We start from the raw sequence: 17,964 nt of genomic DNA on the forward strand, positions 1-17,964 counted from the left end.
CCCAGGAGTCCTGTCAGAAGCACCAGTCAAGTGGGGGAGGAGAAAGAGAAGGGAGGGCTTGGGGGTGCCTCTTCCTCTGGGGCTTTCTCGGAGCTTCTGCCCCCCCCGCCCCCCGGGAGGAAGGGCAGTGCAAGGAGCCTCCGGGAGCCTGGCTCCTCCGGGCCATTGACCTTGAGTCAGCCGAGAGCCCTGGCAGCGGGCAGCCTCCTGCCCACATGGACGGCCGGCTTTCGGGAAGGAAAGCGGTTCTGTTCTCAAGGTTGTTTGACTGACTGGGGCCGGCATTCCCCCTCTCTGCCGGCCACGATGGTGAGGGCGTGCGGCGGAGGGGCAATGCCTGGCAAATCCACCTTGCTCTGGAATGTGGCCTCCTCAAAGGCTCATTGTTTGGGGACTTGGTTTGAGAGGAGCCAAGCTGGTGATGCCACAGCGGCTCCCTGTGCACGTGTGTGCTCACGTGCATGTGCGCTCACCTGTGTGTGCCCTCACGTGTGCCCTCACTGGAGGCTGGCTGACTTCGCAGACTCAGCTCACCTCAGGGGAGAGGCGTAGCTCTGGATTTCTTCCAGCAAAGAGGGAGTCCATGCAGCCCGGTGGAATAGTCTAGAGAGTGTGGGGTGGAGAAGGGGGCTGGCCCTCCCGGGGCTGAACCAGGGTGTCCTGCTGTCCTTTCCCAGGCCCCCTTTTTCTCTCTGTGCTTAGTGCACTGCTCCATGGATGGTCCTCATCCCCCTCTGCTGGGTAGGCAAGAGGTACTGGGTTCAGGAGCTCTCTTGGAAATTCTCTGACAAGAAAGATGGGTCTAGAGGCAGGGTTCCGGGCTGAGGAGCATGAGGAAAAGCCCATAGCAGCTCTCAGCATCATGGGGGGGGACAGAATCCTCCCTTGCAGTCACTATCCATAGCTTAATCCTCCTTCTCCCCTGCTTTCCCCCAATCTTACCCTTCTGGGAAGATATTTAGAACCAGGCAGGGGGTCCCCACAAGGCCCCTGCATTGATGCAAACTTGGAGCCAGGCCAGGGACAGGGTAACCTTGCAAACAGGCCCATTTCGCAAAGGCCGTGAGGCCCTGCTGTGGACCAACACAGGCCTCGTCCCCTCCCTTGGGTCTCCGGAGGTACCTCGTGCTGTGGGGCAGGGTGGGGGGCCCTGGGCGGGTGGGCTTACGTCAGAGACCTCAGGGCAGACACAAGGCTGCCAGCGCCTCTCACGCATTCGGTCACATGTCCAGTCAGCACACTCTAAGCGCCAGGCACTTTTCTAGTATTGAGTACACAGTTCAAAAAAGCTAGCCTCTATGCTGTCTCAGTGCTGAGTCTGGGCAAGTTGACAAACTATTCCTGAATTCAGCATGTCTCCCCACTTTTTACCCCATAACCACCACCCAGGGCAGCCCCTGTTTGAATTATTTCAGTGGGTTTTGAAGAGCCCCCTGTGCCTCCCCGCCCAGTCCATCGGCCTTTTGCTGCCTTTCTGAGCAAGATGGCATGGCAAGATGCATGGTCTTTCTGAGATAGCTCCGATCGTACCCCACCTTGCATGAACCGCTTTCTCAGAGGCCTGTCTCAACATGGCATTCAAGACCCTGCTCAGTTGACCCCAGCACCCCCTCTCCTTTCTCCCTCTGGCAGGTGTCCCTCAACACCCTACTTACCAGCTCTATCTGTCTGGGGGAAGGGGAAGGGAAGCTCTGGGGACTGTGGGCGAGAGCCATGCCCTTATTCAGGGAGAGGGCAGGCTGGGGGCCTCAGCAGGGGAGGCCCTTTGCTGGGACATGGGCCAGGGGAGCCCACTGGGTCTCAGTCAGAGGGATACACTACTGTGAGCTCCATCCTGGGACTCGGGGTCCTGGGAGGAGTGCCATGGGGTTTTACACAAGGCCATGCTAACATGGATATGGGAGGGTCCAGCCAAGAATGGAGCAAGGCTTCTGGGGGTCCTCTGAGGCCCCTGTGCTCTGCTCTCACAGTCTCCCCATCCTACTCCACAGCCTTTGTCTGTCCTCACCCCCACCATAACCTCTGCTTTGCTCTGCCACCCACAGGCATCGACAGATGTGCCGCCGGAGCCACCAACATCTGTGGGCCCGGCACCTGCGTGAACCTCCCAGATGGATACAGATGCATTTGCAGCCCTGGCTACCAGCTGCACCCCAGCCAGGCCTACTGCACGGGTATGCCCTGGGGCACCCTGGGCCCTCTCAGGGGCAGGGGACAGAGTCGAACATCTAGCAGAAGGTCCAAGCGGTGCTGTGTGGTCAAAGAGTTGAAGAAGAGTACTAGCCCTGCAGACAAAACCTACCTTAACTTTGGGGGAACAAGTCTCTGGGAGCACTGTCTGATGAGTCTCCAGGACTCCAAGAGAGTAGGAAGCCCCCCCAGGGCCCCTTGACCAGGCCCTGGAGCCATCACCTCTGAGATGAGCTAACCCCACCCCCCCAGCCATCTTGTGGCCTACACGGCAGACCAAGGCCTACCCTAGTTGGAAATGTCTCCAGCCATCCCCACCCCTCAAGAATTTGACACAAGAGAGAAACATCCACTGTGCCTTGAAGGAAAGGAATTGACCAGGGGGTCACTGGGGGAGGGCAGCATGGGGCAGGAAGGAAGTGCTGGGCCACTGCCCCAGGCCCTTGGTGCCTGAGTGGGCCCTATGGGCAGACTTTGTGACCCCAGCCTTAGAGATTTTTCATCTCCACGGCCTCCTCTCCTCCCTCATCCCCTCCCTGACCCACAGCACCATCCCCAGTCCAGCTCCTAGCATGGGCAGGTTGATGACAGGTGCCCAAAGAAAGGTCCCCCTGACCTCCCTCCCCACCTTCCTCTGCTCAGATGACAATGAGTGTCTGAGGGACCCCTGCGCGGGAAGAGGGCGCTGTGTCAACCGAGTGGGTTCCTACTCCTGCTTCTGCTACCCTGGCTACACGCTGGCCACTTCAGGGACCACACAGGAGTGCCAAGGTAAGCGAGCCTGCCTGCGTCCCTGGGATGGGCCCAGGACCCCATGCAGAGTGTTGAGGTGGAAGAGGGTCTGGGCATTCACAGCACCCAGCTACTGCACCGCAGTGTGTGGAGTGCAGGGGCTGTGAGAACGGAGACTCAGGGCTCTGACCTGGACCCGAGTGGAAGCCGAGCCCTATGCTGAGACCAGACCGGAAGGAAAGGTTCAAACCTGAAAGACAGCAACACTCACCAAGGCCCCAAGGAGGTGTGGCTGGAGCTGAGAGTGTGAGAGAGTCAGGGAACATGGCTGGAAATGAAAACTAAAAGCCTAGTCCCCGAATTCTGAGTGACTAGGAGCTGCTTCCATTTTGGGTCAGGAGGGTTAAGTGTGAGGACATCAGCTGGGACTCCTGGCAGACGGGGGAGCGGGAATGCCTTTGCAAGAGGGTTCCCCGCAGCTCAGAGAGCCTGGAAGTCTTCGTGCTTCCCTGGGGAGGTGCGGCCCCCTGCACAGGGCTCTGGGCAAAGTGGCTTCCAGCCCAAACCCTTGAATATCCAGCGCTTGCGCGGAGATACACAGCCTCCGCGTACATTTTTATGACTGAGCTCACAGAGGTATGAGGCAGCGCTTTCCAAGCAGTGCCTTATCGTGCATAACCCAGCTGGAAGCCTCACCCGGAGGATGGCACTGCTGTCCTTGAAGCTCCATGTCTGGTTCCAACCGGGGCAGCCCAGCACTCCCTCACAGCTCCCTCCTGGAGATCAGGAAGCTGGGCGTCCTCTCATGACCACGGCCCCCAGGTCCTAATCCCCTGAAGATCGGGTCTGTAGAGACCAAGGCCGTGCAGGTGCCCTGATGGAGAAAAGAGGAATAGAGGCGAAAACCAGCTAACTTAATCAGAGTGGGAGAATTTCACATGACCTTCACTGGCACCAAGTGTTAAGCACGTGCAAGCCAGGCTCCATGTGAGCTCTGGGCTCCTGCAGTGAGTTGGGTGTGAGCGCATGGTGCGTGGGATCCAGGTGAGGAAGCCACTGGTTCTCCGTGGAAGGTGCAGGCAGGTTCGCTGAGGGAGCATTGGGGCTGGGGCGGGAGGGTCCCAGGCAGCATTTCTTGAGCGCTTTGGAATGCAGCCACTGTCCTAAGCCCTTTGTCCCATCAAGGTCATCAGCCCACCCCGGGCGGTAGGGTAGACAGCCATACCCCATTTTATAGGTCAGTAAACCAAGGCTCAGAGTGCTGAAGTCCAAATCCCTGGGACCTCATAGCTAGCTGGGGCAGAGCTAGAAACAGAATCAAAGTCATTCTGGCCCCAAAGTGTGGTTGGCTTCCAACACGCTCCCTTCCACGCGCTGGGAAGGAAAGGAGGAAGCAGAGTATTCCCGGGAAAGGGAACCATTTCACCAGAGCGGAAAGTGGGAATAATGATAAATCCAGTGTGACTAGAGCGTGGGGTCTGAGGAGGAAAGGACAGGGGCCGAGCCTCTAGGTGAAGCCAGGGGTGCCTGGCTGAAGTGTCCGGACACCGTCCTGCAGGCAGTGAGTGGCAGGAGAGGTCTGTAAGCAGAGGGTGGCCAGAGCAAGAGCAGCGTGTCTCAGCAGCGCAGCTTCGAACAGCGTGGGGCTTGTGAGGGGAGAGGCTGGGGACAAGGGGGCTTCTCTGGGCTTTGTGGCAGGTGTTGGAGGCCAGAGGCCCAGCCTAAGGTACCGGGCTGGGGACAAGCAGTGGCTGCTTCAGGGAGTGGGGTCACCAGGCCAGGTTGTCTCTGCTGGCCCCAGCAGCTAGGGAGGGAGCCCCAGTAGCTGCCCTTGCCTCTCCCAGCAGGGCTCGGCTGCCACTTGCTGGGCCCTCACTCAGGATAACACCCACTTGCTAAATTCTGCCAATCTTATACAGCAGTAGCTCATTATTTAATTATGTGTGAATTATTTCATTAACTTATATAATTAATTAATATAAATTATAACCATTTCTGAAACTAAAATTAATATAAGTAATGGACCAATATAAATTATTTGAATATTAGATATTTTTAAAAACATTGACTTTACCAATAAGTGTGAGCATCTCTTAATACATTAGGCATTGAGTTTCCTGATCCTTCCTATTTTTTGCTCAGTTTTCCAGCAGTTGCTGGTTTTTCTTGTGGCGTCTTGGGAGTCCCTTACACATCACAGATACTTGCCTGGATGTAGATGTTGCAAGTCTCTCATTTCGCCCCTTTCCACTAACCTTACCCACAGGTCCTTTTTAAAGAGAAATCCTTAATTTTCATGTGTTGAAATTGACCTTTTTGCCTTATTTCTTATACTTTTGGGGCTTGAGTTAAGAAGTCCTTCTCCAACTGTAAGCTACAAAGATATCCTTCTACACTTTTTTTTTTTAGATTTTATTTATTTATTTGATAGAGAAAGATCACAAGTAGGCAGAGAGGCAGGCAGAGAGAGAGGGGGAAGCAGGCTTCCTGCTGAGCAGAGAGCCCGATGCGGGGCTCGATCCCGGGACCCTAAGATCATGACCTGAGCCAAAGGCAGAGGCTTTAACCCACTGAGCCACCCAGGCGTCCTCCTTTTGCACATTCTTTCACTGAAGTTAGAGTTCCACCTTTTACAGCCTGTTTGAATCCATCTGGAGTCCATCTTCCTATGGGCCCTACTAAGCTCTGTTTTCTTCCGTTCCCCATATTTCTCCAGAAAGCAAGTTTGTTTTCTCAGCCTCATCCCCCGTCCAAGTTCTTCACCGAGGGCCCACACTTGGCTCTGGCTCTGAGTTCCCTTTCCTCTCCCACTGGGGCCACAGCTTCTCAGAGAGAGGACTAGTTCTTTCAGAAATGCCTAAAGAGTGACTAAGATGCAGGTTCTGGTGCTGCTTGGGCAGAGTCTCCAGTCTCGGGCCTGGGGCAGGGGGGGTTTACCCCTTCTGCCGGGGAGTCTGCTGGGCACTGCAGTGTTACAAAGTACTGCTCAGATAAAAACACCGTCCATAAACACATGGTTAGTTTTCTATTCACGCAACAAGCACTTTTGAGGGTTCCGTACTGGGGACATTAGGATAATGAGGGACATTCTCAGCACTTGGGGAGAAAAAATTGAGTAAATGAACAGTTACTATAATAGCTGGGTCCTGAGGGAACCCTGGGAAGGGGCATAGGGGTCGGCAGGCAGAGGTCAACCTCTCCTAAGAGATGAGCTAGAGACAGCCAACCCCAGGGGCAGGAAGCCACACGGGGCAAGAGAGTATCACACTCCCAAGCTCAGAAGCAGGTCCTGTGTGGCTGAGGCTGGGAGGTGGGGCCAAAGTGGGAGGAGCAGACAGGGGCCAGATCAAGAAAGATCTCACATGCTAGGCCTAGGAGATCAGATTTATAGGGTGGGTTTAATGCCAGAGTAGTAATAGCTAACATTTCTTCAGTGCTTACCTTGTGCCACTCAGCTAGGCCCCCCACTTGGATTATCTCATTTAATCTGCACAGGGACCAGGAGGAGAGTTTGAACCCGTGCCTGGGGGGCAGCGGGGGGGCTAAGGTAAATCCTCCATTGATATGATGTGGGGGCAAGGAATGGGGAATGGCCAAAGCCACCTGGAGCTGGTCAGTTGAACCAGTGCTTGAAATGGGGGTAGGACTGCTGACCACTGAGGCAAAGAAAGATACCCCACGTGGGGTCATCTGTGTGAGCAAGGGCTCGGTGGCTGGACTGGTGGGGATCAGCAAACGCAGCGAGCCTGGGGTCAGGTGGCAGAGGCCTTGGGAGCCAGGCGGAAACGGCAGGGAACCCCCGGTAGGGCATAGGCAGGGGGGTGCCATGACCCGGGTCGGGCTTTTGAGCCGCTGTGGGGCACAGGGACGCTGTGGGACGATGACGTAAACCACTTCACGGGATCTGCAGCTGCCTGATATGCTCCCTCTCTGGCTCTTAAAGCCCTAACTTTCAGAAGGCCCCTAGGAACCCCAAGAGCAGACTCCTGGAGGATGAACTGGGGTCAGGAAGAGGATTTTATTGGCCTCAGATCATGCCATCTGACCTCAAAAGTAGCCCCTGTCTCAGGGTGAGGATACAGCTTTGAGGGTCCCCAAGGGCCCCCCAAAGTAGCGTCCGCGGGGAGAAAGGCCCTCAGGAGTTTACAGAGGCCTGAGCCAGATCAATCTCAGACCTGCCATGGGAGCCCCCTGCCCCCACCATCATCCCCAGTCATGGCTGCAGCTGGGACGCGTTTCCCGCCAGGGCCTCAGCATGGCGTCCTTGTCTTCCCGAGCGATGCCCCAGGACTCCCTGCAGGGCTGGCCCAAGTCACGACTTCCCTGTGTGTTCACAGACATAGATGAGTGTGAAAAGCCCGGGGTGTGCCACGGGGGACGATGCACCAACACGGAGGGCTCGTACCACTGCCAGTGTGACCAGGGCTACATCATGGTCAGGAAGGGACACTGTCAAGGTAAGAAATGAGATAAGGGAGCACAGCCGGTCGCCCCACCACCTTCCCCAGGCTCTGGCTGCCCCCATCCCGCCTTCCAGCTTGTCTCTGCCTCGGACCTCACGAGGCCTTCCATCCCCTCCATGATGGTGTCCCATCTGCCCCCCAAAGCAGGGGAGCTCAAGCAACATTACACATGTGAGACCCCGGGAACAGCCCTCGCCTGAGCCACACCGCTCTCCTGTATGATGGAGGAGACGCTGGTCTCTCTGGGAGGAGTTTGGGGACCCGACCGGGGCCCGCTTGCTAAAGCTGGTTAGGCTGTGAGCTCCTTGGGCTTGGACCCCATCCTTAGATGACTCACGTGCAGACACTGGAGGAATGTCCTGCGTTGAATAAATGTTAGCAAATGCCAGCTGATTGAGTGAATGAGTGAAGAATGAATGCATGAGCCCTGATCTTTGTGCCCTTTCCCGGGCCTTGCCAAAAGGCAGCCGTGACATTGCCGTGTGGGCTCCTCCCAGGCTGGCTGGAAGCTGTTACTGTCCCGCCAGCTCCTGGCAGCACCCCCCACTCCTTGCCAGGCTGGGGTGTGCGAGGCTTGCAGGAGGCCTGCGCTATCTGCTAAGACTGGCTGAGACAGGAATGAAGCGGGGTAAGGCAGGTTTCCCTCTGAAAGAAATCCTGCCCTTGACCCAAGTTTAGGACTAGCCACCTACCAGCCTCCAGGTTTTACCTGGCCAGCACTTGGCCTGGTTTCACAGGGTCCTGGAGGTGAATACCTTGTGAAGGGAGGTGTCCCTTTTCCAATGCCATTACCAGGGAAGCCAAGTCCAGAGTCCTAGAAAGTCTTAGCAAAGGGGAGAGCCTGCTAGGAGTGTCTATCTGCATCCCCCAGGGGTCACCTTCTCCTCTCAATGCCTCCCTCTTGGTGCTCTCCCGTTAACACCCTGGCCTGCCCCCGATCAAAGCCAAAATGTACTCTTTGTTCTCATGAGCATGATGGAGTCAGAAAGCCTGGCATTTTCCAGGAGAATGGAGAGTGAGGGAGTTAGCTTTTTGATGGGTGCCTTCTGTGTGCCAGGAGCTAGCTGTGTGAGGACTTATAGATTACCTACAATAGATAGACTTCCTCGTTTAAGCATGACAACATGACAAATTTGACATTAGCCTTTATTTTAAAAAAAGTAAAACTAAAGGAGATGAACCAAGAAAATACCAGGACATTAAAAAGATGAGATTTATACTAACCAGTACACGTTATAGGCATAGGCTCTGGTGGAGACGGGCCTGGATTTGGCTCATCTTGACACCTAAAAATGCAAACCATAAACCATCTCACAGGCCCTGGTGAGGACCAAGTAAGACAATACGTACAAGACCTACAGTGCATTTCTATGTGAAGGCCCCATTCCTTTTCACCTCTAGACTGCCCCCATGCTCCAGTCCACGCCTCTGGATTATCCCCTTCCCACCAGGAGGAAAAGTTCTCAGATGCACACAGCAGCTGGGAGGTCAGGATGGGATGCCGGCCCCGGGCGACACTCAGGCTGCTCAAAGACAGCCTGATGTAGCCTGCAGACTTCTCCAGGTTTCCATCAGTAACCACAGACCCAGCCATCACCCCAGGAGCCTGGTCAATTTCCTCTCTCTCTCTTTCTTCTCTCTCCAGCTGAGAAGCCACTCTGCTGTCCACTTCAACTCAGGTCTCTGGTGGAAGGCCCGGATGTTCTGGACAGTGGCCCATCCAAAGTCTCAGTGGCATTTCTGTCGTACCAGGACTCTGGGCTCCCACGAAAAGGGGTTAGACCCCATGCAGACTACCAGGCCTTTCCTGCACCCCAACCACATCCAAATTTCTCCAAGCTTCTGGCCCTGGAGCACCCTGTGCTCTCACAGGAGCAGGGATGGGCCTGCTTACATTTCCCCCATGCAAAGCCTAAATCCCTGCTTACGGAAGCGCCAGGGTCTTCCCAGGGTACAGACAGGTTGGCAAGCTGGTCCCTGGTGCACCTCTTTCCCTGGGTCTCCTGGGGTCTCTTCAGCAGCCTCATAACAAGAGGGTGTGAAACTTTAGTCACGTGGTCTCATTCTTTGGTGAGCAAACATGCCAGCTGTGCCCCAGCCATGGGCTAGCGATAAGTAAGACAGATAGCTCCTGCCCGTGACGACCAAGCCATGAGAACCTACTAAAATATACAGTAATTGTAGATTAAAATTCAAACCCTAGTCTAGTCAGAATGATCTGGCTCCTGTCCACATACAAGCAGGACTGGTGGGACAGCCCCAGGGTATCTGGTGACATTAGAATCTGTGCTCTTAACACTGGACCGTTCAGAAGTCAGAAGAATCTGCTTCATCTGGAATCTTTATCCAACGCCTTCCAGTGGGCTCGGCAGATGGCTCTATGACGTCCGCTCCCATTGGGGAGAGCCTTCCCTCTCCCACACGCTCACAGACCTCTCCCATATAGTGATCGCCAGTGGTCTGAGGGAGGAGGCCAGCAGTGGGGGGTGGGGGCAGGACAGACTAGGTTACACTGCATTAACAATCCCAGCCTTCACGGCTTAGAACACAGCCAGGCTTATATCCAACCAACGCCGCATGTCCACCACAGGTCAGCTGGGGGTCATGCCCTACATTTCCAGACTCTAGAACTCACCAGAAGGAATAGCCAGTATCTGGAATGTGGCCAGTGTCCGTGGAAAAAAGGAAGAGCACCCTTCAGAGGGCTCACAATTATGCTTTGGTCTGTAAATGACGTACTTCTTGGCTCCTGAGTGGCACTAAGGCCCAACCACAAAGAGCCAGAGGGCACGAGCCCACCCTGGCCCAGCAGGGGGAGAGCTGGGATCCTGAGTGAACAGCATCAGTACCACGACTGTCCTCATGCCCAGCCTAAGACACTGGGTGCACCACCTCCACGAATGTGCCCAGAACAGACATGAGGGCTCTTCGCTCCTGCTAAATCTAACCCCCTTCCTGCACGGCCTGATGCCTGCAGGAGAGATCCAAAGGCCTCATTTTTCTCAGCATTGTCTTAGAAAAGGGTCCTCACCTCTGCCTCTTTATCTCCCAAAGCAGGGATTGCTTATCATTCCCAATGGCTTTGCCCATCTTCCTCCTGTACCTCGGCCAAGGCCCTGAGGCCATGGTGCTGGCTGCTGTCTCCTGGACGGCCAAAGTCAGTGGTCCTAGATCCTTTTGTCCCCCTCCTCTATCTCATTCTCTCCATCCCTGTCTTTCCCAAAACTCTTAGAATAGGTTAGTTACCCCAGGGTCACCACAGCCCAACCAAGGGCTCTTGGCTACCCTCTTTGTAGAGATGAGCCTTATCTCAGTGTCCCCGAGATTGCCTCGGGGTTCTGGCTCTCTCCTCACAGATACCCACCCAAATAACCACCTGCCCTGTGTATCTCTTCCTCTTCTGGACCCTCAGGGTCAGATTTTGGCCTTGAGAGGGTCCCGGTTCCCTGGGACAGAGGGTTTTGATGTGGCCTGACTTCTGCAGATCCAACAGCCTCAAGGGAGACTCATTTTCGTTCTTCACATCAGGGCCCATGTCCTGTTCAGTAACAACAGCTGCTGGCTTTCGCCCTCTGCAGAAGGCCTGTGTCCCGACCCTTGGCCCTGCCTCCATGGGTGTTGAGTAGGTCTTCCTCCCGGGCAGGAGGGCTTCCGAGGCTGCCTAAGCCAGGGACTTCCTCCAGGAGAATGACAGTTACCATTTAGGAAGAGTAAATCCTCTCGATTCCTCTGGAGGTCAATCATCTGTCACAGAGCCTCAACACGGAGCCTCAACACGGAGCCTCAACACGGAGCCAGAGGCCCATCACATCCTCCCGCAGTCCCAACCCCGAGTTCAAGCCCTGTGTTAGACCTCCCTAACTCAGCGCGCATCCCGTGTGCCCTGAGTGATGGACTCCTGGGTATGCCAGGTCGCGTCAGGAAGAACGTTGCCTACAGTCTCCGTCTTTCCTTCTCTGTCCTCTGTCCTCCTCCTTGCTGTCATTCTCCCCAGACTGGCTGCTCCTCTCCTCCTCAGGTCCCCTCTTCCCCTGCTTGTCTGATTGGTGTCCAGGCTCACCCTTTCTGACTCTCTCCTGGACCTCACCAGACTGGGTGCTGGGTGGTTCTCAGCAGGAACAAAAGTCTCCAGCCAAGAAGCCTTGCCAGCCTCCACCCGGGACTGTGCATCAGCCACGGAGTCTGGGTCTCCTCTGAGACTGGGGGGGGGGTCATCCTCGTTCCTCTCCTGGTGCAGGAAAGCCCATTCTGCCTCCGTTGCCCAGCCGGCTCTCTGTCCTGGGACCTCCGGGACCTGATGCACAACGCATGCACGATCCCAGCTATGCAGAGGGTGGGATGCACCCAGACAGACATGAAGGCTCTTCCCAGGAGACTAGCTCACAAAGCAGAGCTCTCCCACCCTCCCAGAGCTAGTGGTGATCACGGCCTCTTGCCCCATCCAGGGAGTCTCCTTTCTAAAGTTGGGAGGTGGAGCTGGGAACACTGGATGGCCTTCACTTTCTCCTAGTTTCCGGCATCCCTCCCCCTACCTCACAGAGCCACCCACGAGCTGTGGCTCCCAGGCATGACCGAGGGAGGGGATGTTATTTTGCAGATATCGACGAATGCCGTCACCCTGGCACCTGCCCTGAAGGGAGATGTGTCAACTCCCCCGGCTCCTACACTTGCCTCGCCTGTGAGGAGGGCTACCGGGGCCAGAGCGGGAGCTGTGTAGGTGAGGGCTGCTCGCCAAGGCATTGAGAGGGCTGTCTGGCCTTGGGACCCCTGGTGGATCCCACACACGGGGAGGGAAAGAGATGGGCCGGGGGAAGTGGCTTGGAGGCTGTTGTCCTCCCTGACCTGGCTGGGCTCCCGTGTGACTTTGGCCGTGACATGGGCGTGCTTCAGTGACTGCTGCTCTGCCCTCTGAATCAGCTCGGGTGGGGACCCCTTTGGCTCCCTGGGCATGTCCATCCAGGAGCTATGGCTCAAGGTCCCAGGAGCTTCTGTGGCCAGATCCTGCCAAGAAGAGTGAGTTGCCCAGAATCTCAGGAAGAGGCTGAGTCTGATGGTGTGAGCTGGCAGCCAAGTCGTGCCGTGGCTTATGGGCAGGAGGGGCGTTCCGCTCTTCGGCAGCTCCACAGCAATGTCTGAACAGCAACACCTACCTGAACGGGGCGGGGGGTCTTCTCCCCGCAGGGGGCTGCTTGTCAGCTGTAGAAGGAATGCTCTTTCCCCTCAGTCCCTGCAGGAAGAAGGGCCCAGTGTTCAGAATGCCAGGAGGGACTGAATTGTGAATAGAGGCTTTGAGGCTCTGGGGAGGGCAGGCAGTTCCCAGGCCCTTGAGCCTGCTGCTCATTCCCCCCGGGCGCTGGTTGGCCTCTCTCTACATTGCCTGCTCACCTACTGAAGCTACTTGTTGGGCTGGGAACATGGAATCATACCTACTTGTTTGGTTGGCAAGTAGGAGGCCAAAAAGATTTAGATCCACTGTAAGGTGAGTCAGGGGTTTTGGACACGTCATCCTGGGTGTCCTCAGATGGGCCAAACCAGCCTCAGGGCTGGAGGCCTGGCTCTCTCTTCTAGGACAGATGCAGAGTGCTCTGTGTGTTTTGTTTTTGTTTTACGATTTTATTTATTTATTTGTCAGAGAGAGAGAGAGAGAGAGAGAGCGAGTAAGCTCAGGCAGAGAGGCAGGCAGAGGCAGAGGGAGAAGCAGGCTCCCCACCGAGCAAGGAGCCCGATGTGGGACTCGATCCCAGGAGTCTGGGATCATGACCTGAGCCGAAGGCAGCCGCTTAACCAACTGAGCCACCCAGACGTCCCACAGAGTGCTCTGTGTGACCAGACAGAGCTGCAGTGGGCTCAGGCAGGAAGGGCATGCTGGCCTGCCTAGGTGGGTGGGGCCGGGAGCAGGAACCACCTCACTGCCTTCCCAGGGTAGCCTGTGCCCCCTCTGAATGCTGATTTCCTGGCCTCATCTTTAAGATGCCCTAAGCCTGACCATGGGGACTGCATGAAGGGCAGGAGGCCAGCCCGCCATCTTGGACTTCTCTTCCACAGACGTAAATGAGTGTCTGACCCCCGGGCTCTGCGCCCATGGAAAGTGCATCAACCTGGAGGGCTCCTTTAGATGCTCTTGTGAGCAGGGCTACGAGGTCACCTCAGATGAGAAGGGCTGCCAAGGTACAGAGATGCTAAACACCTTCCTCTACAGGCAAATCTGCCGGCAGCTCCTTCCCTCTGCATACTCCCTCCTAATCCAGCCCTGCGCCCCCATCCCTAGCCTTGCCGACCCAGCCACCCATCCTGCCAAGACCCATCCTTCGCCCTACCCCTGCCCGCCTGTCAGTCTCTGGCTGTCCCACCACGTCTGTCCTGCACAGCCCCACACAGAATTCCCTGGCCTGTTTCAGATGTCGATGAGTGTGCCAGCCGGGCTTCGTGCCCCACGGGCCTCTGCCTCAACACTGAGGGCTCCTTCACCTGCTCGGCCTGTGAGAGTGGCTACTGGGTGAACGAGGACGGCACTGCCTGTGAAGGTAACCCTGGGGAGGGGCAGGCAGAGGGGGACGAAGAATATAGGCCTTCTTACCTCCCAAAGAACACTCTGTTCGTCCCCCAGCTTTGGGCTGATGCTGAGGGTCTCCAGGCTAGACCGGAGGACCTTAGAGATGGGCTTGGCCCCAAGGAGAGCGTCTATTGTCATCATCCCCAAGTTTGGAGGTGATGACTGGAGGAAAAAAAAGGGAGTCACAGAGACAAAAGGGAAGCTGATGGGAGAGCCGCCCCCAGAGCATTCTGGGGAGAGGAGGACAGGGTTGCCCCCACAGAAGGCCCACAGCCAGGGCCTGCCCCTCCCCAGGGGCCCGGAGAGAGGCCTACAAGCTCACAGAAGGAGGCCAGAGGGGCAGGGATCTCCCTGCCAGGTGGGGGAGCCCTCCCAGGCCCCCAGGGTGACTGGCTTGGCCATCTGCCGCAGACCTGGATGAGTGCGCCTTCCCGGGAGTGTGCCCCTCAGGTGTCTGCACCAACACGGCTGGCTCCTTCTCCTGCAGGGACTGTGAGGCGGGCTACCAGCCCAGTGCCCTGGGCCACACCTGTGAAGGTGAGAGCTCCCTTCCCCTGCCACCATGAGGGAGGGGAACACAGGGCAGCGGGGGTGGGGTGCGTGGTTTCAGAGACTAAACCACCACCCTTAGAGAAGGGAGTGATCAGACACAGCAGGGGCTGCTTCCGGGCCAGGGGCCCCCTCTGTCCAACTCGGACGGGTGAGCTGGGGACAGCCATCCTCACCCCTCCCTCAGCAGTAACTGGAAAGACAACTGCCAATCTGGGTCTGGGGGCTGATGAGCCACTAAACAGGGGAATTTGTTCCATGTCCAGCCTTCCTGGGTTCTCTGTAAGGGTGGGAGCTGGGAGTGGATTTCGGAAAACATCTGCCTGGACCAGGCAATCTGTAGGCCACCTTCAAGCGTCTAGTTTCTGTGACCTCAGGTTCTCAGCATCTGTTTCCTTCACTGAGTTCTCATTGGTCTTCCCGTTGCTTCTCAGTAAAATCTGAGCTCTCAGCCATGGCGAGGGCAGCGGGTTTGGCTGCCCTAGGCCCGGGTTGCGGGCAGAGGCCAAGCGTCCCCGGGGATGCCGTGGGGTTAGCCGGAGAAGCCCAGCAGAAGTGGAAGGCGCTGCAGTCATGCTGCTCCCCAGAGGCTCCCTGGCCAGCTGTACTGCTGTCTGGGTCCAGTCTCCCCCAGCAGGGGACGGGCCCTCTGGAGAGCTTCCCATCGGTTCCTGCCCTTGGGAGGTGCCGCCATAGGCCACCTTGCTCCCTTGTGACCCTGCAGATGTGGATGAGTGTGAAGACTCCCAGGGCAGCTGCCAGGGAGGCGAGTGCAAGAATACGGCTGGCTCCTACCAGTGCCTCTGCCCCCCAGGCTTCCAGCTGGCCAACGGCACCGCGTGTGAGGGTGAGCGGCTGTGTGTGCCCGTCCGACACTGTGGGCGGTGGGTGTGGGAGGGGAGGTGGCAACACGCCTGGGAGACGCCACTGCCTGCCTTCTCCTTGCAGATGTGGACGAGTGTGTGGGAGAGGAGTACTGTGCACCCCGTGGCGAGTGCCTCAACAGCCACGGGTCCTTCTTCTGTCTCTGCGCACCAGGCTTCGCCAGCACAGAGGGGGGCACCAGCTGCCAGGGTGAGAAGCCAGCTGGGCCATGTCCACTCGCCAGCAGCAGGGACATACAGCGCTCCCAGCCCCACCCGGGGATGGGAGGCTGAGCGAAGACAGGGAGCCAGGTGTCAGGAAGGCACTCAGAGTCTTTCAGTAGGGCCTCTCCACAATGTCTACGACAGACAGGTGCCCTCTGAACCCTTTGAGTGTCACCCATCTGCCCTTCATAGGGCCCCCATTCCAGGGCTCCTGCCTGCAGCCTGGCCTCTGGCTTCCAGCTCGGGACTCTTCCTCAGATCTCCGAGCCCCGAGCTGCCCTCTGGCTCTCCTCCAGGCTGCTTTGGGCCGCTGGGCCATGTGGCTGGGTCTGCTGACGGAGGTCTCTATTCTAGATGTGGACGAATGTGCAGTCACAGACCGGTGTCTGGGAGGACACTGTGTCAACACCGAGGGCTCCTTCAGCTGTTTGTGTGAGGCCGGCTTCCAGCCCTCCCCAGAGAGCGGAGAGTGTGTGGGTAAGAGCTCCAGGGGGAGAGGACAGGGCACTGCCCCACGTCCGCCCACCTCCACCCCTGCCTGGTCCTCAGCTTCCCGGGACCAGGAACTGCAGCTTCCAGGAAGCAGAGCACTTTCCACAGATTAATCATCTGATGGATAATGCATTTATTGAGTCTCTGCTGACTCAGGACCTATCCAAAGATGAATGAAGATAATCGTAATCCTTGTGCCAGCAGAACACACAATCTAGTTTTTAAAGCCAAACTGATTCAACAGACATTTATTAAGCCCCTGCTAGGTTCAATGTCTTTTGCTAGGACAAATAGACAGTTATGGACGATGTTGAAATTGAGCAAGGGAGACAGATAGGAAGACAATTTTCTGCAATATACTTCGGTGAAGATTTTATATAAAGAGTATCATAAAGTACTCTGCCATAGGGAGAAGGGGGGTGGGCAGGAGTGTCACAGGCAGCTAGGAGCTCAGGGCTTTCCTCAATAGCATATAGTCCTCTACCTAGACAGTCATCCCCGCTGGGTCAGGAGAAACGATCCTGAACTTGATGCTTTGGAGTTGAGATGAGCACAGTAATTTGTAACAGACCAAGGACCCCGAAGGTTGTGGGACGTGACCTTATAATGCCAAGGAGGTGGGGCCAGAACAGTGACCTATGTATTTCTGTCCCCTCTCTTGGCGCTGGGGCCAGATATTGACGAGTGTGAGGACTATGGAGACTCGGTATGTGGGGCCTGGAGGTGTGAGAACAGCCCTGGCTCCTACCGCTGTGTCCTGGGCTGCCAGCCTGGCTTCCACATGGCCCCAACTGGAGACTGCATTGGTGAGTAGGAACCGGGAGGGCTGAGGACACCTATTTTTCATGTATCCGGGTAGAAACAACTTTGTCCTGAGGACCCCATTTTTGTAGCTGTTTGAAGTGTGCATGTTTTCCGCACAGCAGGGCTTGTAGAGAGATTGAAGAGGAATGGCAATGTTCTTGAGTGTTCTTGTCCTGTGTTTAGAAGTCACTTTTCACAGACCTTGGTGTGAACAGACCAAGTAATCCCAGCAAATAGAGCAAGAGTGTGCCCTATACTCTAGTCCCCACTGTCCCACAGACATAGATGAGTGTGCCAACGACACCATGTGTGGGAACCACGGCTTCTGCGACAACACCGACGGCTCCTTCCGCTGCCTCTGTGACCAGGGCTTCGAGACTTCGTCCTCAGGCTGGGACTGTGTTGGTGAGAAGCTGGAAGGCCAGCCAGGCTTGGGCCCGGGAAGGGAAGGCCCGTGGGTCCTTGGGCCCATCTCCACAGATCTTGGCTGTCCTGGAGAGAGGCCCTAGGGCCCTCCTCCTGAAATGTTCAAGGTCACACGGCTCCATAATGGGTCCTCAGAAAGTGGGCAAGGAAGTCCACAGCTGATGGCCTGACCAGCTCGGTAGGAGAAGCATGGCCATGTCCTACCAGCAGGGGGAGCGAGCACAGTAGTGAAGGCCCCGGCCCATCTCCAGAGGCACATCTGGAGAATGGGCAGAGGGAGGAACCCTTCCTCTTGGTCCCTTAGTGACCCTTTTCTGCCACCCTTCTCCTCTCTCCTGTCTCATGCTCTCTCATTTTTTCCTGCTAACTCCCTTCTGCTCGCCCCCTTCTGCTCCCGTTTCTTCTGAGAGGATGAGGGGAGGATCTGCCCACTGGGTAGGAGGCAGAGGGCCGGGAGGCACCGGCTGCGTCTTCTCCACCCACAAGCCTGTCCTCGTGCCTGGCAGACGTGAACGAGTGTGAGCTCATGCTGGCGGTGTGCGGGGCAGCTCTCTGTGAGAACGTGGAGGGCTCCTTCCTGTGCCTCTGTGCCAGTGACCTGGAGGAGTACGACGCTCAGGAGGGCCGCTGTCGCCTGCGGGTGGCTGGAGGTGAGCGCACCCCATAG

The 17,964-nt window shown here is 56.7% G+C and overlaps 1 protein-coding gene across 1 annotated transcript in view; it reads left to right on the top strand.

Moving 5' to 3' along the window:
* LTBP2 (latent transforming growth factor beta binding protein 2) overlaps positions 1–17,964 on the top strand; it is a 102,028-nt gene that overhangs the window by 76,226 nt on the left and 7,838 nt on the right. Inside the window, exons 17-29 of the mRNA XM_047737098.1 lie at positions 2,046–2,174; positions 2,833–2,961; positions 7,260–7,379; positions 11,983–12,102; positions 13,431–13,553; positions 13,784–13,909; positions 14,350–14,475; positions 15,212–15,334; positions 15,436–15,561; positions 15,930–16,052; positions 16,742–16,873; positions 17,151–17,276; positions 17,804–17,947. Coding sequence (XP_047593054.1) covers positions 2,046–2,174; positions 2,833–2,961; positions 7,260–7,379; positions 11,983–12,102; positions 13,431–13,553; positions 13,784–13,909; positions 14,350–14,475; positions 15,212–15,334; positions 15,436–15,561; positions 15,930–16,052; positions 16,742–16,873; positions 17,151–17,276; positions 17,804–17,947 — 1,647 coding nt within the window. The remainder of the gene's footprint in view (positions 1–2,045; positions 2,175–2,832; positions 2,962–7,259; positions 7,380–11,982; positions 12,103–13,430; positions 13,554–13,783; positions 13,910–14,349; positions 14,476–15,211; positions 15,335–15,435; positions 15,562–15,929; positions 16,053–16,741; positions 16,874–17,150; positions 17,277–17,803; positions 17,948–17,964) is intronic.

The sequence above is a fragment of the Lutra lutra genome, chromosome 7, assembly GCF_902655055.1.
Source record: "Lutra lutra chromosome 7, mLutLut1.2, whole genome shotgun sequence".
Taxonomy (NCBI): Eukaryota; Metazoa; Chordata; class Mammalia; order Carnivora; family Mustelidae; genus Lutra; species Lutra lutra.